This window comes from Fomitiporia mediterranea (genome assembly GCF_000271605.1).
Source record: "Fomitiporia mediterranea MF3/22 unplaced genomic scaffold FOMMEscaffold_2, whole genome shotgun sequence".
NCBI classification, from domain to species: Eukaryota; Fungi; Basidiomycota; class Agaricomycetes; order Hymenochaetales; family Hymenochaetaceae; genus Fomitiporia; species Fomitiporia mediterranea.
In genome coordinates, this window is record NW_006760387.1 from 4249341 (window position 1) to 4270815 (window position 21475).

General features: G+C 45.6%; 9 protein-coding genes across 9 annotated transcripts; 2 read left to right on the top strand and 7 right to left on the bottom strand.

Moving 5' to 3' along the window:
* Nucleotides 1–119: 119 nt before the first annotated feature.
* On the top strand, nt 120–317 carry FOMMEDRAFT_131830 (uncharacterized protein; the record flags this gene model as incomplete). The annotated part of the gene is made up of 1 exon (XM_007263325.1): nt 120–317. The coding sequence occupies one exon, from the start codon at nt 120–122 to the stop codon at nt 315–317; it is 198 nt and encodes a 65-aa protein (XP_007263387.1).
* A 900-nt stretch (nt 318–1217) lies between these two features.
* FOMMEDRAFT_26221 (uncharacterized protein) lies at nt 1218–3361 on the top strand (the record flags this gene model as incomplete). Its single annotated transcript, XM_007263326.1, has 2 exons — nt 1218–1247; nt 1319–3361. 2 exons carry the CDS (start codon nt 1218–1220, stop codon nt 3359–3361), a joined length of 2073 nt encoding a protein of 690 aa, XP_007263388.1.
* A 792-nt stretch (nt 3362–4153) lies between these two features.
* Nucleotides 4154–7575, bottom strand: FOMMEDRAFT_144878 (TPR-like protein; the record flags this gene model as incomplete). Its single annotated transcript, XM_007263327.1, has 7 exons — nt 4154–6381; nt 6429–6530; nt 6583–6699; nt 6751–7038; nt 7093–7258; nt 7311–7450; nt 7516–7575. 7 exons carry the CDS (start codon nt 7573–7575, stop codon nt 4411–4413), a joined length of 2844 nt encoding a protein of 947 aa, XP_007263389.1. The 3' UTR covers nt 4154–4410.
* Nucleotides 7576–9182: 1607 nt separating this feature from the next.
* Nucleotides 9183–10596, bottom strand: FOMMEDRAFT_76409 (glycoside hydrolase; the record flags this gene model as incomplete). The annotated part of the gene is made up of 7 exons (XM_007263328.1): nt 9183–9446; nt 9507–9547; nt 9605–9702; nt 9760–9849; nt 9920–10161; nt 10229–10367; nt 10475–10596. The coding sequence occupies 7 exons, from the start codon at nt 10594–10596 to the stop codon at nt 9183–9185; spliced, it is 996 nt and encodes a 331-aa protein (XP_007263390.1).
* Nucleotides 10597–13679: 3083 nt separating this feature from the next.
* FOMMEDRAFT_17604 (uncharacterized protein) lies at nt 13680–14458 on the bottom strand. Its single transcript, XM_007263329.1, has 4 exons — nt 14270–14458; nt 14102–14200; nt 13972–14025; nt 13680–13909 (listed from the first exon to the last, which is right to left on the bottom strand). The coding sequence occupies exons 1-4, from the start codon at nt 14447–14449 to the stop codon at nt 13856–13858; spliced, it is 387 nt and encodes a 128-aa protein (XP_007263391.1). The 5' UTR covers nt 14450–14458; the 3' UTR covers nt 13680–13855.
* Nucleotides 14459–15041: 583 nt separating this feature from the next.
* Nucleotides 15042–15339, bottom strand: FOMMEDRAFT_152484 (uncharacterized protein; the record flags this gene model as incomplete). The annotated part of the gene is made up of 3 exons (XM_007263330.1): nt 15042–15076; nt 15146–15198; nt 15254–15339. The coding sequence occupies 3 exons, from the start codon at nt 15337–15339 to the stop codon at nt 15042–15044; spliced, it is 174 nt and encodes a 57-aa protein (XP_007263392.1).
* Nucleotides 15340–15907: 568 nt separating this feature from the next.
* FOMMEDRAFT_17605 (uncharacterized protein) lies at nt 15908–16695 on the bottom strand. Its single transcript, XM_007263331.1, has 2 exons — nt 16126–16695; nt 15908–16042 (listed from the first exon to the last, which is right to left on the bottom strand). Exon 1 carries the CDS (start codon nt 16442–16444, stop codon nt 16247–16249), a length of 198 nt encoding a protein of 65 aa, XP_007263393.1. The 5' UTR covers nt 16445–16695; the 3' UTR covers nt 15908–16042; nt 16126–16246.
* A 394-nt stretch (nt 16696–17089) lies between these two features.
* FOMMEDRAFT_165730 (endoglucanase 1) lies at nt 17090–19523 on the bottom strand (the record flags this gene model as incomplete). Its single annotated transcript, XM_007263332.1, has 16 exons — nt 19364–19523; nt 19176–19268; nt 19028–19090; nt 18914–18964; nt 18740–18828; nt 18640–18670; nt 18435–18566; nt 18144–18353; nt 18065–18071; nt 17965–18006; nt 17851–17902; nt 17736–17784; nt 17561–17636; nt 17307–17388; nt 17193–17245; nt 17090–17124 (listed from the first exon to the last, which is right to left on the bottom strand). The coding sequence occupies exons 1-16, from the start codon at nt 19466–19468 to the stop codon at nt 17090–17092; spliced, it is 1170 nt and encodes a 389-aa protein (XP_007263394.1). The 5' UTR covers nt 19469–19523.
* Nucleotides 19524–20665: 1142 nt separating this feature from the next.
* Nucleotides 20666–21244, bottom strand: FOMMEDRAFT_76973 (nucleic acid-binding protein; the record flags this gene model as incomplete). The annotated part of the gene is made up of 3 exons (XM_007263333.1): nt 20666–20802; nt 20884–20986; nt 21056–21244. 3 exons carry the CDS (start codon nt 21242–21244, stop codon nt 20666–20668), a joined length of 429 nt encoding a protein of 142 aa, XP_007263395.1.
* Nucleotides 21245–21475: the final 231 nt, after the last annotated feature.

The following is a 21475-nucleotide window of genomic DNA, read 5'->3' on the forward strand; positions in this document are numbered from 1 at the left end:
AATATGAGGCACCGGAATTCTCGGGAAGTCAATCGTGAGTTGGTTCTAACAACGGGAAGCATCAGCGTTACTCGAATGACAATGTCAACAAGAAGACAGACATGAGCAATTTCACCATAATGTTCTCCACCTTCGAACGGTCTATCTTTAGAGCCAAAGTCCTTCTCTGCAGCTTTGACAGCTCGTTCGTCATTGTCGTCGTCTTCACGCTTTCTCTTGCCCTTCCTCCGGTGAACCTTTGGGTATGGCTGCTCGAACAATACATGCAAGACCTGTGCAACTGGGTTTTCACTACAAGCAGATCGGTACTTGACTAACAACGAGGAAGCGTGATCGGGCTGCACGTCAGGGACGACTTCAAGCACTTGAGCTAGGTCACGTTCCAATGTATCGACTGGCGTAGGAGTGGCCACGACTTCGTCGCTGTCCGAAGCATCAAGAGGAGTTGAGTGAGCCTGTAAATCCTGGCGATCTTGTTCATTTGTCAGATCGGTCAGAGGCGGGTTGGCCTGTTCCTCTTGCTGCGGTTCTAGTTCTGTTTTTTCTTCCAGCGCATCGAGAAGTGCGTCGAGATCAGAAACGTCAGGCGAGACGGCGGCGGAAGACGTAATATCGATTGGTTCCGAATTGATATGGGCTACCTTCTGACGTTTCCGAGGATGAAGGAAGGTGGGAGAGTCATCATCACTGTCGGTTAGTTCAATAACATCTTCGGCGAAGGCACGCGAGCGTGGCTTCGGGCGCCTGGAGGGTCCCGGGCTAGGCTGGCGGGATACTGAACGAGCATGGCGGGCCATGCCAGAGTCGACAGATACGAAAGATGGCCACGATGATGTGTGTGCAAGGAGGAAATGAGGCAGACGACGAGGGGTGTTGTGTGTACAGGAGGAGGACACGGCAGGGCGTACTTAAGAAGGACGCGCCTTAAGTACGTGGCTGTGCAAAAACAGTAGTATCCGACGCGAATTTCTCCTGAATAGGAAATAGATAAAATAAAAACCCATTATCTATCTGCCTCTTTTGGTCTTTCAAATGCATCACTTAAATCATAACCCACTTTTCGCTGTTCTTTGAATCTATGGTATTTCCACTCGTTCACTCATTCGCCACGGGTCCTCATTCGGCCTTTCAAAAGTGAATCCTCCGCCAGTTTCAATTTCACTGCTTCTGATAGCTTTTAGTCAATTACCCATTTTCAGACATTCGCCAGTGGGCTGATGGCGTCTGGCGGGAACGAGGAGATCGTGGTGAGTCTACACCAAGTTTTATCCTTTAACAGTACAATCAATTATTGTTCTATCATTCGAACAAAACACAGATCAAGAGAAAGCGTCGGCGGACTGCAGCCGTTGACCCTTGTCTGGGCTACCACGGACACAGAGTAGCCCATGATGCCATTGCCACACCATCTTTCAGTATCACAACGAATGTCAATTATGGTGGTAATGATGATGACGTTGATGCACGGGAAGAATACACTAAGAAGACAGATCTGAAAGAGACGAGTACGGCATCCTCTGACTCTGTGCCAGCGATTACATCTCCATTCTCCGAGGAAGCAGAGTTTATCACTGTTGAGGACTTCCTTCGTCGCCAAGAAATTCCGAGTACTCGTCGGACTCGGAAAACTTACAGCCGCAAGAGGCGCCGAGTAATTCAATCTTCGTCAGAAAACGAAGAGGAGAGGTGTAATCTCACTAGCAAGTGTGTTGGCGCCAACTTAGGCGCCGTGGGTAATAATCCTAGCCCGACCACATCCCACAAACGATCAAAGACCAACATGAGCATCACTGACAGGAACTCAAAGAAACCATCACGAAAGCAACAAAGGGTCCATACCTCATTTTCCAAACGCATACAGCGAGCTGCCGTTCTGTCTGGGGCTGACCTGGAATTCAATTCCCCACCTACAACGCCTCTCGCATTACGCCTTGTTCCACACGATGTTTGGTACTCTCCTAGATCACCTCCTCGAGATAAACGAGCCAAATTTGTGGATCCTCGGATTCCGCGTCCACTCGACACCTCGTTTGCAAACAAAGAGAATACACCATACGAGACTCGGCCTCGTTTACCTTTGTCTCAGTGGTGCTCGCCCTTCAAGCAGATGAAAGATGTACCACATTCTGTGCTTCCCAAAGGCGCAGAAGCGAATGCAAGTCTTCCCCAGACTCCTCGGTCAACCCTGACGCCTCTCCAGCTCGTATCGTATGCGGAACATAATCAAACTCGTTCTGCTAAGTTTTACCAGTACGTTTCTTTCTCGGTGATCTGTCAGTTTCGTTCCGAAGCTATTTTCTTTAGGATATTATCGATGAGTGGCCGTCCGGTGATCGCTCCGTTGGTCTTGGAAGCACACTGTGATCTACCTTCCCTGACAATGACCAGACTTGGTAACGACAAAGATGATCCCTTCGTGTCACTTCCTCTAGACGAGGGTTCCCAAACAAGAGCTCCCCCGACTCAAATTCATCAAGCATCAATGCAACAAAATGAAGATGACAACTCTAGATCAGTTCTGCATGTGCTTTCTTCCGATGACCTTGAGATTCTCGTACCAGCTACATCTCCATCTCCGTCTCACGCTCCTCCAACCCAGGATTCAGCCCGACCAGGCGAGAAGAACGACGAAAACAATGACCCTCTTCAACCCCTCGAATTGAATTGCGCTTCAAACTCATCTAACGCGCAAGCTCCGGCTCCTTCTGCTAAGGTTCTTCATACTATTACTGGCTCAGACTCTGTTGCCGCTTCTCAGCCACGAAGACCTTTGCGTCGAATTGGTACAATGCTCGAAGGGTTTATGGAAACTGCTCGCAGTGTCCTCTTGTCTCAGTCTCAACCGCAGATGCCCCAAGCTTGCTCTCGCTCTCGAGATCCATCGATTGACCATGACCTTCTTGAAAGGAATATGTCAGTGAAGAAGTCCAAAATTGATAGGACCATGTCTCGGAGTGGGAGAGTAGTCGTTTCGAGTCCGGCTCGCCTTACTAACATCTCCAAGGCGCAATACCAAGGTACAAGCCCAGCTTTGCATCGGTCGACCGCGACAAGCAGAAGAAAGAAAAGGAACAGGAAGGCTACGTCTATGCCATCTGTCTCTGCCTATCTTGGTCATACCATTAAACGATCCCAGCTTGAAACCGAGGATCAACCATCTGTATCGTCGTCAACAAATCCACAACAACATAATGTATATAGTCCTCTTCAAGACCCAACTCACACCATATTCCCCGTTGTGGTCGAAGATCGAGATCGTCCTTCGTTCTTCGATGACTATGACGTCCCAGACTTGTCAGACCTACTTGAAGATGCTGAGCCGCGGAGTCATGCACAAATTATGCTTTCGCCAACTGTATAATTATCCTGTTTCGTTCCTTTTTCGTTCAATCACAGTATTGTGAAAGGCATGGCGTGTATACATATTGTGACTTGTAACTGTATTGGAGTTGAATTGCACGATGTATCTATCTTGATAGAATAACATTACTTTGTATTCTTAAGCCTTATTTCGTTTTGTACTTTCTACATTGTTCTAGCAGGATGGCAATGACAATAATATCACGTTGTCTGTTGACTCGGGTGCCAGTATGGTGGTCAATCCCGACCAGTCCTAAAGTAGAGTATTATCTCAGTAAGGAAAGTCGGCATTCAGTCATGTTTACCACCAATACAATCAACGATACATGCATTATAAACTGCACTTGAAAAAAAAATCTATCTTTTACATTGTACAATTCCCTGAAAGGACAATAATCCAAGATTGAAAAAATGAAAAAGTTAAGTTGAAAAAACCACAGCACCCAGGATTCCCGCGTGGTCCCCCACCGTGGTACTAACTGGGCGGCGCTCCGGTTAACTGCGCAGATCGGACGGGATGCGGTGCTTTCGGAGCCCTATGGCCGTGGATACACTGATTTGAGGAGTACGGGCTATATACCGCCCGTCATCAATTTCTCTTGCTGCTCTTGAATATGTTGCAAGTCGGGTATCTTAGCATTTTACCTAGCAAAAGGACATAAATTATCTGAATACGCATTACCGAATTGTCGTGATGCGGTGGTACATGTGGACTTCTACAGTTCAATATTTAACGACCAGTCTTTGCAAGTGAATGTGATGATGCATCTCATTCCCACTGATAGTTTGATGGCAAATGATAACTACTCGCAAGATTGGGAAAAAACGAACACTTTCAAATGTAATGCGGAGAGCAACAGTATAAATTTATCTGAATATCAAGAGAAGAATGAAATAAAATATAAAGCAATTGATACAAGACGAATAATTCATCTTCCACCGCCAGCCTGCTTCCGCGTCATCGAATGATGTATCCCAAAGATTCTCTGGCATAGCGCGGGACCTGATTGCGCCGTAAACTGTGTCTGGCGACAGTTCCAGTTCTGCGCCTTAATCAGAGTCTGATTCGATCAAGTTCGTTCTAAGCTTGACACGGAGGTCCGTGGACTTCGCAAGTTGTTTTTTATATGAGTCTGGATCATCCTTCGCAAGCTGTTTATAAACATCTATAGCCTCGTTGACAGCCTTGAGTGCCTGTTCTTTTCGACCTGCTGACGACAACCGCCCAGCATACTCGTGCAAAGACGAGGCGAGCTTGCGCTGATACTTCTTCGGATTGTCTCTCGCTAACTGTCTGTACATGCCCACAGCCTCCTTTGCGGGTCCTAGAGCATCCATCCGGCGTCCAACCTTCACGAGCACCGAAGACCGAGTGAGCAATGTATGTGCCAGATCAGGCTTGCGAGCTCGGCCATCACGATCGTAAAGCTTTCTGTGAATTTTGAGAGAACTATTGACGGCTTCGAGAGCATCCCTGTCTCGCCCAAGCTTGGATAACCGTAATGAGAGCATCTCATACGCTCGTCCTAGATTAGGTAGATACTTATTATTCGAATCAGCGAGATCTTGCCATTCCTCAACCGCACAGTTAGCCGCTTTGAGTGCTTCCTCGTGCAGACCAGCAACCGATCGACTGTCAGACAGTTTATTGAGAGACTTCGCGAATTTCAGCTTGTACTTGTCCGGTTCATGCTGTTCGAGCTTGTACCAAAGGTCCGTGGCTCGTAATATTGCTTTTACTGCTTCTTCATCGCGATGGAGTTCGGATAGTCTGTCGTGTAGAACAGTTGAAGCAGTTGCCAGGAGAGCAGTATGGGGATTCGGTTCGTCATCATCATTACTTTCTTCGCTTCCCTCCTCGTCGGAATCCTCTTCCCCCTCTTCCTCCTCTTCCTCCTCCTCCTCCTCCTCCTCCTCCTCCTCCTCGTCGTCGCTCTGATTATCGTCATCGTCAATTTGTCTGACAGTACCAGTGCCATCATCTTGTACAAGCCATTCGCTGAGATCAACGGCCTGTTCAGCAGCCTCTAGAGCCTTCTCACGATATTTTTGATCGGCCAGACTGTCGGAGTACCAAAACAAGTCCTTAATTATTCCCGTAGCATGCTTCTCCAAATCCTTCTCGGATATCTCCCGCCTTAGATTCACGTGACGAATCTGAACGTCAAGTGCCTCTCGATACTTGCGATTTTTCGCCAAGGCTGTTGCCAGGCGTCCAAGCTCGTCTGCAAGGTAAGGATTGTGCTTCCCCGGGTCCTGTTTCACAAGTTCTTCTTGAATGTTAACAACTTCCCGACAAACGCCTAATGCAGCGTGAAATCGATAGAGCTTTGATAAAAGAATAGAATATCTCGAGAGAACCATCGCCAGATCGAACACGTATTTCTTGCGATTGCTTTGCACTAGGTCTCGCATAATGTCGATAGCCTCCTCAATCGGTTCAATAGCATCTTTGTAACGACGAATTTTCGATAACTCCATGGACATAGTCTTCAGCGCCGAAGCAAGTTGCGATTTATACATCCTCGGGTCTTTATCCGCTAGTTGTCTGTAAGCTGCAACAGCCTTCTCGGATCGCTCCACAGCCTCGTATGGTCGTCCAAAATTCCATATCCTCCTCGCAAAGGTGCGTAAATTCGATGCTAATGGCGAACTAGCGGAAGCGGGAACTTCGTCCAGCATTTGTTGAGTGAGCGACGCGCACAGTTCGGAAAGCTGGCGTGCTTCGGGAAGCATCTTGAATTTTCGCTCGAGGGTGGCTGATAAATTGTTGGCCTTTGATATCCATTTCTTGACGGGTGTGCGTGAGTCTGGGTCACGGATATCGCGGAGTAATTTCAGAGTCTGCTGCACTGCTTCATCCTTCGTCACGGGTGGTTCTTCTGTGTTCTTTCTCGCTTTCGCGTGACGTTCATCCTCCCGCTTTTGAGAGACACCGCTGGGAGAAATCGTGGCGACCTCGGATGTGAGTTGATACTGGCCTTCAGAGCCGTCCTCATCGTCAGAATCATTCTCCTGGGGCTATGTCTGCAGCTGTTACGAGCTTCGATAAAACACATATTACGCACAGTTTTCTCGTTCTGTGGTTTGTCCTGGAAAGGCTTTTTGAAAGCACCTGTAGGAGAACTCCGCGTCTTGTCCGAATCGATTTTTTTCTCGCTTTCATCCTCCTAGGAACACACAATCAGCCATTGCAAGGTCTGCCAAGAATGCCTCACTTACAGAAGTGTCGCTTACCGAAGTATCACCGTGCGGTTCTTCGTTTAGAGAGAGCCTAGAGACATCTGGCGTTAGATGCCCAATGTCTCCCAGACCTTCCTCTTCGCTAACCTCATTCTCCTATGATAGCGTAGTTAGAACTGGGTAAACCTGGGACTGCCTGTGAAGTACCGAAGGTTCGTCATGTTCCCAATTCTTTGTTCCATCGCGATGTCTAACTTCACCATCGAGCCGATTGAAGCCTTTCCCAGAATCCTCGGGCTCTTCTTGCAAGTCATCGCCGCTGCCCTCAGCTCCCTCGTTCTGCATTTGTATCTGAACTTCCTCTTGAGCTAGCTCGAACTTCCGACCTCGATCATCGCTTTGGCTTCTCAACGATTCCTCGAGCTTAGCTGCAGTGCTCTGAAACTGTAGCTGGAGATCTCTGATTTCTTTTCGGGATTTGATTTGATTTATCCTCTACCAATTTACTGAGATACGATAATAATAATTGTAAATTACTGGTGAACATACCTCAAACTTCCTCTGCGCCAACTCTGCCTTCTTCTGGATCTCAATGAGTTTCTCCTCTATATCCTCGACATTGATCCTTGTATCGATGAAATAGCTGACTTTTCCGCGAAAACCTGGCTTTTCTTGAAATATCTTCTTGCATTTGTGCAATAGATTCCGGAGATCGCTGACACAAGCTCAGGCTGGGCAAGGAATAGTCGATAAGGAATGGGACATACCTTTGATAAGCGGCAATTTCTTGGTCCAACTCCGGCATTGTGTTGCCAATGTCGCAGTTCTTTCGAACATCTTCGAGCTGCTGTATATCATCAACAAGTCGGCGGGATACCTCCCTGAGTGTTTTCCTGTTTTTCGAGTGCTGCGTCGAGGAAATATGCGAGTTCAATTTTGTGCCATAACCAGCATTGAGCGCGAGACCCGTACTTTCTCAATGAGACCATGGATGTGCTTTGCCAGCTCAAGGGCTGACATTGCAACGTCCATTTTGGCAGTTTACTCCGCTGAATGATCCCAAGATATCGTTCTGTCTTGAAAATGAAGTTGCTCGTGGCACGACTGTCAAAACAAAACAAAACAAGTAGTTTGTTGATCAAACAGTCGCGATATAGGTATTATAATGCGTCCTATGCGTGAATGGTGCAGGATGCAGAGAGCCTGTAATACTCAAAAATTGACGATTGAGAGCAACGTCGCACACGTCGCAGGCGAGGACAGACGTATAGATATCTAGCAGAGATCGACAACCCCTGTCCTCTATATATTTGTGCCCGCGTATGTATTCCATATGAACAAAAGCGTCGCATGCTGCCCGAAACAGATGAACATCAGCATCAAGCACCCTGCTTGATCTGTATTCAGAAGTATGATGCAATCTAATAATCTATAGGGCCAACGACCATCTTTCACACTATTTAGCGGAGGTCGGCCTCACCGGCCAAACGGTGATATGTTTTGCCATAGATGAAAACCTGTATTTCGTAACATGGCAATTCTGTTGCAAATGCCTCTCAGCGTCTATATAAACTTATAACAGCTTAGCAGATACAAAGATAGATACTAGAGCACTTACCTAGCCTAGAGCTTCGCTTGTTCAATGTCAGGATTGAAAGACTCAGCCAGAAAAGAGAAGAACAAAAGGCTGATCCATCATCCAGATTCATCCTTCCCAGACAGAAGCCAAATAATTATGTAATCCGCCAAATGGATGCAAATGATATGGAATTGTGAAATTGTGTTGACCAACGAGAAACCTGGAAGCAGAAAAACGCATCTATTCCACTAAATCACTAAGGAACCAAAAGAAAAGAACAATGTAAATAATGATACATCCAAGTACAATTTCCTGTGTGATATACAACTATCTTCTTCCGTTGCAATGGAATCATAGCAGAAAAGCATAGCAAAACAAAACAAAACAAAACAGAACAAACAACATCTCTGTCGTAAACAACACAATTCCTCAAAATACTGATTAAACGTGGTATCACAAATCCGAATCCAATCTTCGATAAAGTCTATACCTGCGCAGTACCTTTTTGTACTCTTTCTTTGATATCATTGACGTGAGGTGTCCGATGTGATGTCGTGCAATAGATGAGAGGACGTTGACTGCTCTCCGACCCTACACCAGATGTTATTTTCTACAACGAAAATAAGGCGAGAAAGAGTTGACATACCTCATCATAAACACCCTTGATTCCATCCCTACTCACATTAATCAATCAGCGTTCCCACGAAAGGTCAAAGGAAAAAAAGTCAGGTAAGCAAACGAACTTACCTAGCAACAATCCCTCCACCCTCAGCTAACATAGCAAACCTAGCCTGCTCATCTCCAAGTCCTTGAGTATGCACACATACAGCGCCTACACCACCATCCGAGTTAGTACCTTCACCACCACCATTCGACGGTGTCGAATTCGTACCCGCTCCATTTCCTCCTTCTCCACTTCCACCCCCGCCTACACCTGATCCACCATCGGGTATGTCTTGCCCGTTCTTCGCGAGTGCGCTTTTGATCTTCTTGTCGTATCGATTGTTCTCTGCATGCAAAAAATTAATTTAATTCAAAAATAAATAAATAAAATTAATAGTCAGCGGTTTAGGTGAAAAGTGAAAGATGGGATAAGGCAGGACAGCAAGGACGAACCATATGCATCACTCGCATCCCACAACATCACTCCACCAAACGTCGTATAATTCCCTTGTGCCGCAAGCGCGTACTTTTCTAGCGTATCGATGTCTACGTATCCCTGATGTGCTGCCGTCGCAGACCCAGGTGCACCGATGTAGATCTTGACATCTGGATTGGGAGACTGCGTTCGTGCCCACTCGTCCCATAACCCGAAGTCAAATTGCTAGAGATGAATTTTGAACACAACCACCAAAAGTGTGAAGATTTGGATGAGTGGCAGTACAAGACATACCTCAGGATAATTTAATCCGCAATAATTATTATCTACACACATTTCGTATTTAGGTCTGAGGAAAGATGATACAACCGGTACAGACTCACAGAACTGGACATAGATAGCGTCAAATCGAGACTGGTTAATAGCAGGACCGGTATATGCGTCAGGGAAGGGACATTGCGGTGCTGCAGTGTAATAATATCTATTGAACAAGAGGTAAGCCAATATTGACAACGTACAAATGAGACCCAGAGCTTACGTCTTCTCAGCTTTATCCGTATACGACTGTAACTTATCCACGAAGTTGTTGTAATACGTTGGTAATCCGCCTTCAATATCCAAATCAACACTAGATTTTCATAGATTGAAGTTAAAATCGAGCAAAACTTAAGCAGATATGAGCACATAATGGTACCCACCCATCAAGCACAGCACTCCCAAATGGCCTCATATCCGAACTTCCACCCAAAAAGCTATTCCAAATCGTCGTCGCAAAGTCCTCTGCCTGACCCTCACTCGTGAATCCAACAGAACTAGCCGCGCCACCAAGCGAGAGCGTGACGATCTTCCCTTTGGATTGGCACTCTTCAATGTCGGGAGCCAAAAAGGTACAATTGGATAGTGCTGTTCCTGGGAAGGTACCATTGCCTTCGTTGCATGTCTAATTAGGTGTTACGAGATGTCGGTTAGAAGACGAGATGTGAAGTGTAGGATGTGATAATACGTACATGTGCGAAGCTCATCATAGGTTCTCCACCCGTCCCGAAGAATACGTAGAGGAACGCAAGCGGTATGGCATTGTACACGTCGTCCTGACAATAAAACGAAAGTCTTTGCTGGTCGCCACCCGAGTTCTGTCCCCAGTATCTACACGTCCCAGGTAACCGTTCAGTATACTCATCCGTCGGTGAGCAGACTACACTTACACAGCAAGCTAAGAGCAAGCATTCTGTAAGTTCAATATGTCATAAGACACAGGAGTAGCGACACGTACATTGTCATTCCGCTTGTTGTCAAATCCCCCTGCCTCAACCACATCCAAAAGCAAAGCACATAACCCGAGGACAATCCATCCTTTCCATAGGCCTGCTCCCATTCTCCTCTTCTTCACCAGAAGGCTAGCAGCAACGGACACGGTTGTTGAAGAAAGAGGAACTAAGTTGAAAAGAACCTCGGTCCCACGGGAGAAGGTTGCCGTCTGGAACCGATTCTAGAAAAAAAAGGCAGAAACGGCGGCGGCTGTGCAGTACCGGTGCCTGCGGAAGGAACGATCCAAAAGGCAAGAAAGATACAAAAAATAGAATAGAGTGGAATAGATCCGTGTCAACGTGGTCGAGGTCGTCCGGTTCTCAGATGCAATGCAATATCCGTCAATGATCCAGGCCGACAGATAGATGGCAGCATAGAAAGACAAACGGGGCGGGGTATCAAGTTTCAGCGGAACATTGCAAAGGGCACAGAGGTGTGTTGTCTTTATATCTTCCGTTGGTCATGTCCATGCTTCACGCTTCACGAATCATACGATTCATGTCGATTTCCACGACACGCATACACGTTACACAGGTTGCTTCCCCTGGAAATATCGAATGCCCGAAGCCACATGTCTTTTGTCTTTGCAGCACAGAACAACACGTTGTCGGCGAGTCGATCAAGTCAAATCAAGTCTAGAAGCGATTCCGGTTACTGGAAAGGAGAAGACTAACAAGGCTAGGCACCCAACGAAATTGCCTGGCAGAGGACACGAGGCTCCCTGACAGGTGATCTCGGAAGGTGCACGTGCGGAGTTAGATCGCCTTCGTGAGCTCGAAATAATTACTTCCGGTACACTTCACAGCTTTTGCGAATACTACAGCAATTCAGAACCCTTCGGACAAAAGGAATAGCTTCAAAACATCACATGAACTCATACAAGCAGAATTAATTATACACTAATTATACACAGGTATCGTCATCTGGAACCAGGTTCCTCAAACTGAAGTGGAATTTTGCGCTATCCGATTCAGAATACGCAATCCTTCACGGAACACGGATCAAGCATTACGAGAGACTCGACGTCCCATTCCGCTTCAGAGCTATCCCGCAAAATTCCAGTCAGCAGGCCACTCTTTGATTTTGTGAGTTTAAAAAGTATCGGACTTACTGTCAAACGGAATGTTAGGCCTGATAGCTTGAGCCCAAACGGTATTAAATCCCCATAAGGAGACAAACTCAGCATAAAGGCAATTATATGTACCTGGAAAGAAGAGTCACTTTGGTCCACTCATATCATTCACCTGTCCCGGTTCGAGACTCCCCGTATCAGCTCCACAGCAAGGTGAATTTGTACCCCACACTATCATACCATAATAATGTTAACACCAATTCATAAACATGAATACGGGAATTCATGCATTTCCGAGGGTGAAGAAGTACGTCAGCATCATCGGATATTAAACAAGAACATCGATTTGAAGGCCGAAGAGACACTCATGTGGACCAGCAGCCCATGCAGCCCATCCGATGTACACGTCATTCGCCTCAAGGAAGGTGAGCAAGTCGGTTATGAACTATATAAAACCGCCGAAAATCAAAAGCAATTAAATCAATTCCTGGTTGGCTTTATTTCGCCCTAAGGGGTACACACGTCAAAGCAGTTCTGGTTGTCAGCACCACCGAATTCGCTGATGATGGCCCTGCAAAATAATCGTTGAGTTTTTCAGAAATCCACTACATCCAACAAAGGGGTCGTGGAGATGTATGTGAGATTGTTCTCCTGGAGCCAAATCGTCAAAGCGGCCAAGTTCTCCGGAACTACAAGGTTCCACATTAGCTACATATACAAAGCAATAAGCATGGGATGAGGACCCACCTGGCTGCATGCAAGTATCGTGCGATCCCAAGAAGTCCTCATCTGAACCAAGACACATCAACATCAACATACTATCTCCTTCATACACTATTTTCATGCACACCAAGATACTACACATCCCATCCATTAGTCGCACAATTTGCATACTATCCTGACGGATGAATTGAATACAAACTCACCTCATGAATATCAATAGTAGAGCTTGGTACCGTACCGTATACGGATACGGGCCGTATAATACGACCCTTATATGGATACGGCTCATATAATACGGTGCTGTATTTCTGAACCCGAAAACCTATACAGATACGGTACGGCCATATACAGATACAGTGTAGTTGCTACATTTACCAAGGTGTAGCATGAAATGTAAGGGGCTACATCATTGTGATATTACCTCTTTAGTATAGAAATATTGAATTCTACCTATATTATGCCTTAATCTACATGAAATGTATAAAATTTGACTTATTGACATTTTGTTATGTAATTTAGTCTGTGATATTTGTCATAAAGTCGAGTCATGTGATGTACCTATATATCAGAATATATATCAGGTTGCACATACTTTTACAATAATAGTGCTGAATATATTAGTAAATGCTAGTATAAGTGTCTGAAAATTGAATACTACTTATTAGAGCTTCAGTATTATGTTTAGAGCAAGAGTTTCTTTCATTTAGTAGTTGTATATTGTATACAGGCATATACGGTCTGTATTATACAGACTATATACAGTTACGGCCCATAAAATACGTGCCGTATTTTTGAGTCAAATTTTTTATACGGATACGGTACAGCACTGTATACGAAAATGCTGTATCTGTATAATACGGTACGGGACCGAGCCCTAATCAATAGTAGTATTATTCAACAGGCGATCTAGGCCGACAGATAGACAACATAGGAAGACAAACAGAGGGAGAATAATCAAGTTATAGCAGATTGCAAAGGGCACAGAGGTGTGTCGTCTTTATATTTTCCATAGATCATGCATACGAATCAAACGATGCATGTTCATCTCCACGATACACAAACACATTATACGGGTTACTTCCCCTGGAGATATCGAGTGTCCGAAGCCACATGTCTTTGTCTTTTCAAAACAGAAACACGTTGTCGGCCAGTCGATCAAGTCAAATCAAGTCCAGAAGCAGGTACATTTACTAGAAGTAGTAGACTGATGAGGCTCGGCACCCAACTCGATGGGCTGGAGGAAGACACGAGTGATCCAGAGCGGCACGTGCGGCGTTAGATCGCCTTCGTGTACTCACTGCTCACTACAGTGACTAGACTACACTTTCACTTTCACTGCAAATAAAAATAAATCCGGTGAACTTCACAGCTTTTATGAACACTACAGTAATCCAGAACACTTTGGACAAAGAGAAGAAAAAAACACCCTAGGTTACACTCCGATCTCCACGATGCGTACGAGCAACTTCAAGAAACAGTTTGACTTCATATTTGTGCGAATGCTTGGACCCGAGCATACGATAAGCACAACTCAAGACCGAAGTATTGGCTGAACTGGTTGACAATTTATGCCAATATCCTGATTCTGTGCACCACACGTATCAGCTACGAATCCTATCTATCCCACACAGAGACTACAATACATACCGGAACAACGAGAGAGCAGCATAGCGTGTCTTCCGAGCAACCGAGACCTAACAACTAATATCGTAGATATGAACTGGTGAGCAACATAATCCTTGTCTAATGATTCAAAGTTCAACACGCATGAACTTACGGTGGGCTGACAATCAAATGCTACGACAGTGCTTAGACCGGGCAGCGGGATACCTAGATCGGAAAGGATGGGTCCAATTAGGCCGGAAACAACGGAAAACTACATTATCCATGCCCTCAATATATGTGCAGAACAATGTTGGAATAGGGTTTATGATACGTTACATACCAGCTCGACCTCTTGGCAGCACTGAACTGGCTCTAGCATTAACGTGCATTGTAAGGCTGAAATACCCGATTGTCGAGGAGCCAAATTCTGTGTAGCCGTACTGTCCGAACGAGAAAGGACGACAGCAGACGCAGATACGGCCGTGACAGCAGCAAGGAGCGAAAATGGGAGAGCAGTCATAATGCGCATTATTTTTTCTACAGGGTATTGGTAGTAGTGCACTTACACTGCAGAGTCGCTACTGATCAACTAATCTGACTTTATACCTGTTGACAACGCATGAGGTACAGGTTCATGTTATCGACATCGCGGAATCACACGAAGGTCCCTGCGAGTGAAGATTCATCCACACAAGGAGAAACTGTTCCAACGTTAGGATGATCACGAGGTACTAAAGCTTTTATGGAGCCTTCGATATGACAGGACGTTGATCATAACTCGTCTCATTTCAGTAAGCCCAGCCTATTTTGCAATATCGGCCTCTCAGGTAACCAGATGTAGCCGGTTAAGTTCGAAGTCGTTGGAAACTTCAGTGCATTGCTTACATCAATCAGATCAGATCTAATCATGGTGCGAATCACTGACTATTATATTTGTCAGAGGATTCCAGGAACTGTAGGGTATGGAAGCCAAAGGAGAAATTACAAAAACAAGCTCGTACAAACATCATTAATTATACACAGGTATCGTCGTCTGGGACCAGACTCACTAAACGGAAGACAAATTTTGCACTATCGAAATACGCAATCCTTCACAGAACACGGATCAAGAATTACGAGAGACTCGACGTCCCGTTCCGTTTCAAAGCTATCCAACAAAAATTCCAGTCAGCAGGCCATCCTTTGATCTGGTAAGTTTAAAAAGGATCGGACTTACTGTCTAACGGAATGTTCGGCCTGATAGCTCGGGCCCAAACAGGATCGAAATCACTATAATCCACACGGTCAGCAAAGAACAATAGTATGAACTGGAAAGAAGACTCACTTTGGTCCACCCATATCGTTCACCTGTCCCGGTTCGAGACTCCCCGTATCAGCTCCACAGCAAGGTGAGTTTGTACCCCATACCATCGTGTCACAGTCTTATTAACACCGAATCATTAACACCAGTTCAGGTGCATGAATTCCGGACGTTCATTTCCGAGGGACAAAAAGTGATGAATTACGTCAGCATCATCGGATATTAAACGTCCCGCGTGCACCAGGCACTCCATCCAATGTACACGTCATTCACTTCAAGGAAGGTCGATTCCTAGTTGGCTTTATTTCGTCCTAAGGGGTACTTAAAAGAACACGAGGCTCGTTGACACCATTGAGATCAAGTGGTGGTTGAGCATTATTGGTGCACGTGCGGCATAAGAACGTCTTCGTGTGCCCATCACTTACAATTCACTAGAACTACAAAAATAATTCCGGTAAACTGCACAGTTTCTGTGAACATTACAGTAACCCAGAACACTGCGGACAAGGAGAAGAAAACCTCCTTAGGTTACGATCGGATCTCCACGGTGCGTATGAGCAAGAAACATTTTGACCTCCTATTTGTGCGTATGCTTGGACCCGAGCATACGAAAAGCACAGCTCAAGACCGAAGTATTGGCTGGACGGGTTGACAATCTATGCCAATATCCTGATTCTGTGCACCACACATATCAGCTACGAATCCTGTCTGTCCTCCACAGAGACCACAATACATACTGGAACAACGAAAGAGCAGCATAGCGTGTCTTCCGAGCAATCCAAACCGTCCAACTAATATTGTAGATGTGAACTGGTGAGCAACACAATCCCTGTCTAATGATTCAAAGTTCAATACGCATAAACTTACTGTGGGCTGACAATCAAATGCTACAACAGAGCTTAGGCCAGGCAGCGGGAAGCCTAGATCGGAAAGGATGGGTCCAATCGTATTGGAAACCTCGGAAAACTACATTATCCATGCCCTCAATATATGTGCAGAACGAGGTTAGGATGATGTTTATGATGCGTTACACACCGGCTCGACCTCCTGGCAGCACTGTTCTGGCTGTAGCATTAACGCACATTGTAAGGGTGAAATACCCGATTGTCGAGGAGCCAAATTCTGTGTAGCTGTGCTGTCCGAACGAGAAAGGACGACAGCAGACGCAGATACGGCCGTTACAGCAACAAGAAGCAAAAATGGGAGGGTGGTCATTATGTGCATTGTTTTTCCTACAGGGTATTGGATATGAGCTTTGGATATTTGACGCCTGAAAGTAGTAGGCAGTAGTGCACTAACACCGCGGGGTCACTACTGGTCGACTTAACCTATCTTACTTTATACCTATCGACAACGCATGAGGTACAGGTCCAGGTTATCGACATCGCGGAATCACACGAAGGTCTTTGCGAGTGAAAATCCATCCACACAAGGAGAAACTGTTCCAATGTTAGGATGATCACGAGGTACTGGAGCTTTCATGGAGCCTTCGATATGACGGGACGTTGATCATAACTCGTCTCATTTCAGTAAACCCAGCCTATTTTTCAATATCGGCCTCTCAGGTAACCAGACGTAGCCGGTTAAGTTCGTCGTCATTAGAAACTTCAGTGCATTGGTTACATCAATCAGATCTAATCATGATGCAAATCACTGATTATAATAGTTTTCAGTGGATTCCAGGAACTGTAGGGTATGGAAGCCAAAGGAGAAACTACAAAAACATCACATAAACTCATACAAACATCATTAATTATACACAGGTATCGTCATCTGGGACCAAACTCTTCAAACGGAAGGCAAATTTTGCACTATCAAAAATTCAAAATACGCAATCCTTCACAGAACACGGATCAGGAATTACGAGAGACCCGACGTCCCGTTCCGCTTCAAAGCTATCCCGCAAAATACCAGTCAGCAAGCCACTCTTTGACCTTGTAAGTTTAAAAAGGATCGGACTTACTGTCTAACGGAATGTTCGGCCTAATAGCTTGAGCCCAAACAGTATCGAAACCACTTTAATTCACACAGTCAGTAAAGAACAATGATATGATATGCACTTGCAAAGAAGACTCACTTTGGTCTGCCCATATCATTCACCTGTCCCGGTTCGAGACTCCCTGTATCAGCTCCACAGCAAGGTGAGCTCGTACCCCACACTATCGTGCCACAGTGATATTAACACCGGGTCATTGTCACCAGTTCAAGCGCATGAATCCAGTATTCATTTCCGAGGGGTGGAGAAGTACGTCAGCACAATCGGATATTAACCGAGAACATCGATGGAAAGATGGAAAGGTCAAAATGCGAAGACTGAGAAGAGACACTCACGTGGACCAGCAGCCCATGCACTCCATCCGATGTACACGTCATTTGCCTCGAGGAACGTGAGCATGTCGGTTATGAACTGCATAAATCACCGGAATAAAAGTCAATAAATTAATTTTCTCTTAGCAACTAAGCGAAGAAAAAGGTGGGTCGTTTCTTTGCCTCCTGAGCTACTTACGTCGAAGCAGTTCTGGTTGTTAGCACCTCCGAATTCACTTATAACGGCCCTGTAACCAAATCGTTGGGTTACGTTGAAACTGACTGTATCAGGAGAAAAGGGTGGAGAGACGCACTTGAGGTTGTTCTCCTGCAGCCAGGTGGTCAAGGCGGCCAAGTTCTCTGGGCCTATGAATACCCTCATCAGCTACGCATCCAAGAGAATTAACAGGGAAGCTCAAATAATTTACCTGGTTGCGTGCAATTATCATGCGATCCCGAAAAGTCCTCATCTAAACCCCAGATACATCAATCATATCACTTGCCTTCACAAAACATTGACTTGCGCACCAAGATACTAAAAAAAGGCATTTATCAGCCATCCGATCATCCATACCACTCTAACGAATAAACCGAAATAAAGACTAACCTCATGAATATCGATAGCGGTATTATTCAACGGATCCACCATCATATTCATAAAATCACTCGAGGGGGCGTCACCAGCAGCACCAGTAGTCTGCGTCCACGAATGTCCACCAGTAAATCCGTTTCCTGGTGCAAGGATCAACTGCTGTGCGCCGGTGGAGCGGATCCCGTCGATGGCGGCTTGGTTGTTTTGTAGGATCAATTGCGTGGGCTACAATCGAAGCATGCAACGCGTAAGGATTAGTGTGGAAGATATGATGAGGTGAGGAAGGAAGGGAGGGAGTTAACGGACCATGTCGTGAGGTTCGTTGTTAATCCCGAACACAACGAACGGGTTATCGACGAACCGATTTGCGAGCTCTGTCCAGAACTCCCCGAATTGTTCGGTCGTTGCGGCAGTTGGATCGCTCGTATTTCCAATTACCTATCCAATTATAGGTCAAATCCAAACATTCGAGAAGAATACACAGTACTAGTGTGCTGAATGCTAGACTTACGCTTCCAGTGTTTGGCTGCTGGGAAGGGTCACTTACAATCAAGTAAATACCGTCAGTCCAAGCGTCGTGGTGAAGAGATGATGCAAAAAAATAAACGCACTTGTAGCGCATATAATTATGCGGGTCGATCAATGCAAATGCTCCTTTACCCGTAATATGATTCACCGCATCTGCATACTCGCTGAAATACTAAACCATCACCGATCCACATTCAGTCCTTCAGTAAGCCTCATGTATGCGGAGAAACTAGGGGGAGGAGGGGAACAGAACTAACCGTTTCGTTGAACGTACTCCCAAGGCCTGTCTCAACTGGACACATACGTTCCTTCAAAAAGTACCTTCTCAGCATATACCCAGCAATATGTGCACGAAACTGATGAGAACTTACCATGAGGAACGTAACACGGAAGAAGTTGATCTTCTCTTGGTCGATGAAGGTATCCACCGTAGTCTACGCATAACAACCACAAGCATTACGGCGCATTGTAGTAAATAGTTTTGCCGTAATAAGGCAATAAAGACATTAGTGTACGCACCTCGTTGATGAACGCAAAGTCAACACCGAACCGACCGGGAAGACCAGTACCTTTCGTCGCGTTCGCAGAGAACACGCCGAATTCGCCTCCAGACTATTATTTACCATTTCGCGTTTAAATATTAAAAAAAGTCAATTTCAAGTTAGCAAAGCAACAATAATCAGGGATGAAGGAGGGGTAGGACGCACCTCATTAACACCAGCATACAAGATCTTCGCATACGCAAGCGAGACCAAAGGCAACAAGACGCTCAAAGCAGAACGCCAATACGCTATAACGTTGAAGCTCATCATTTTCAAGAATCAAGACCTCGAGATTACCAGAGCAGGAGCGAGTCAGTTCGTCAACAAGTAGCCCCTTCCCTCCTTATATACGCACCTACCCTCCCACAACGACGACAACAAATCCCGTAAATGACGGAGACATTGGAGGCATTAGTACTGGCTTCCCAATATCCGTTTCTCCGCATCACTACAGCCGAGTGCCTCGCTCCATAGTACTTCCAAGACTATACTTACTTTCCCCGCAAAAACCGCCTCTTCCTAATGTTCGATACACGCGCCATCGGTAGAAATTCGGTGATAAATCATCCCTTCTTCATCCCTTCTCCCTCTCGCCCGACTCGCCCGATTCTTGAGTGCATGCTAAAGAGAGCAATGCGGGAGACACGCTCGTGGAATATCCACACAATTTTCTTTAATTATAGATCATCCTCTTACCAAAGGTGGTGTAGGGAAGAATGAAGGAAATGATCCCGGTGAACGTGACACTTGATGACAGGTCGTAGCAACGTTTTCCGTGTCTTCTCGAAGCCAGATTTCATAAAGTCATAAGTCTCATAAAGAGCTGGTGACCACTGGCAATTGAGGCGCCTATGTCATGAATAGATCAGCTTTGTAGAAGTCTATAAATATGGAATTAGTAACCGCGTGTTGACGTGGACGAACTACCGAGGAACATGCAGCGTATCCAAAAAGACCCAATGTTCCTCAATTCCTCAGTACTTCGAAGTTTTGGAGAAGACGCGCATGCAGACTCGAACGCTCTCTAGAAGAACTAGGGAACAAAGAAGTAAAGCACAATCGTCGGATAAAAAAATTCCGTAGAGTAGAGAATAGAATAGAGATATTCATCATGCGGTCTAGTTGAAAAATACAAGAGCTTTCAAACAACAACAACAACAACAACAACAACAGTAGTGCAGTGAAGATTGTATTGGATACAGTGTAGTGAATGAGCTTTTTTTTTGTTCATCGTCACGATCGTTGGGCTCTAGACGCACGCACGGTATCGTCTCCTCTCTCCTCTCTCCCCTTAAGCACGCCTGCCCCTCTAGGTAGCCAGCTCATACAAATCACCCTTCCCAATAGATCCAGCATGAAGAAGAAATTCCGAAATCGATAGCGAAAATGCGCGGAGACACATTATAGGAATAGCCTTGACGAACCCAGATACGAGTTGAAGTGAAGGGATTATACGGAAAGTTTTTTTTAGATGTCATCGATGTCGAGTTCCTCGTCCTCGCCATCACCACCAAACTCGAATCCGCACTCCTCGTCAGCTCCGTCTTCGCCACCTGTCGTTTCGTTGATCTTGGCGTTTTCGGGGAGCTCGCCGTATGCTTTCACTTTTTTTTTGGTGCATAGATGCAGTGTGAGAAAAAACAATTCGTGCAAATAAAGACTGTGACGGGAAATAGTGGACGTACGACTTCGAGCTTCGTCTGCGGTGTATTTCACGATGACATCCGCCTTGTTGTCCTGGAATTCACGAAGCGACAGCAAGATGATATCGCCCTGGTTGATCCAGACCTGCAAAGACGCCAGTGACGTTGAGAAACGCCACACAAGAACACCAGTAGCAGCATATAGCTAACATACCTTCTTCCTCATCTTACCACGAATGTGCGCAAGTCGTTTTTCACCATCAAAGCACTGCGCCTCAAGACGCCCATTGCCCAACATCTTGGTCACCTGCGCATATTCTTGACCGTCCTCCTTGAAGACGAGCTCGCGCTTGTCATCGTCGTTCTCGTTCTTTCCTCTCCTGCGGTTCTTACCACCCTGCATTCCACGTATTATAGTTAGTAATCCATGGATGAGATGAAGGCGTGTATGAGGGTCGCCATACCTTTCCCTTATTCTGCGAATGGAATCGATCAGTCCTGGCTGATCAAAAAATTTTGGTACGAATGAAACATACCTTCGGCATGAGTTATGTAGATAGCCTGTAAGTTGTGATTGCTCCTTGAGATGCTCTGGTAAGAGTCTTGGTGAGTCTTATATAGGAGGTGGTAGAGT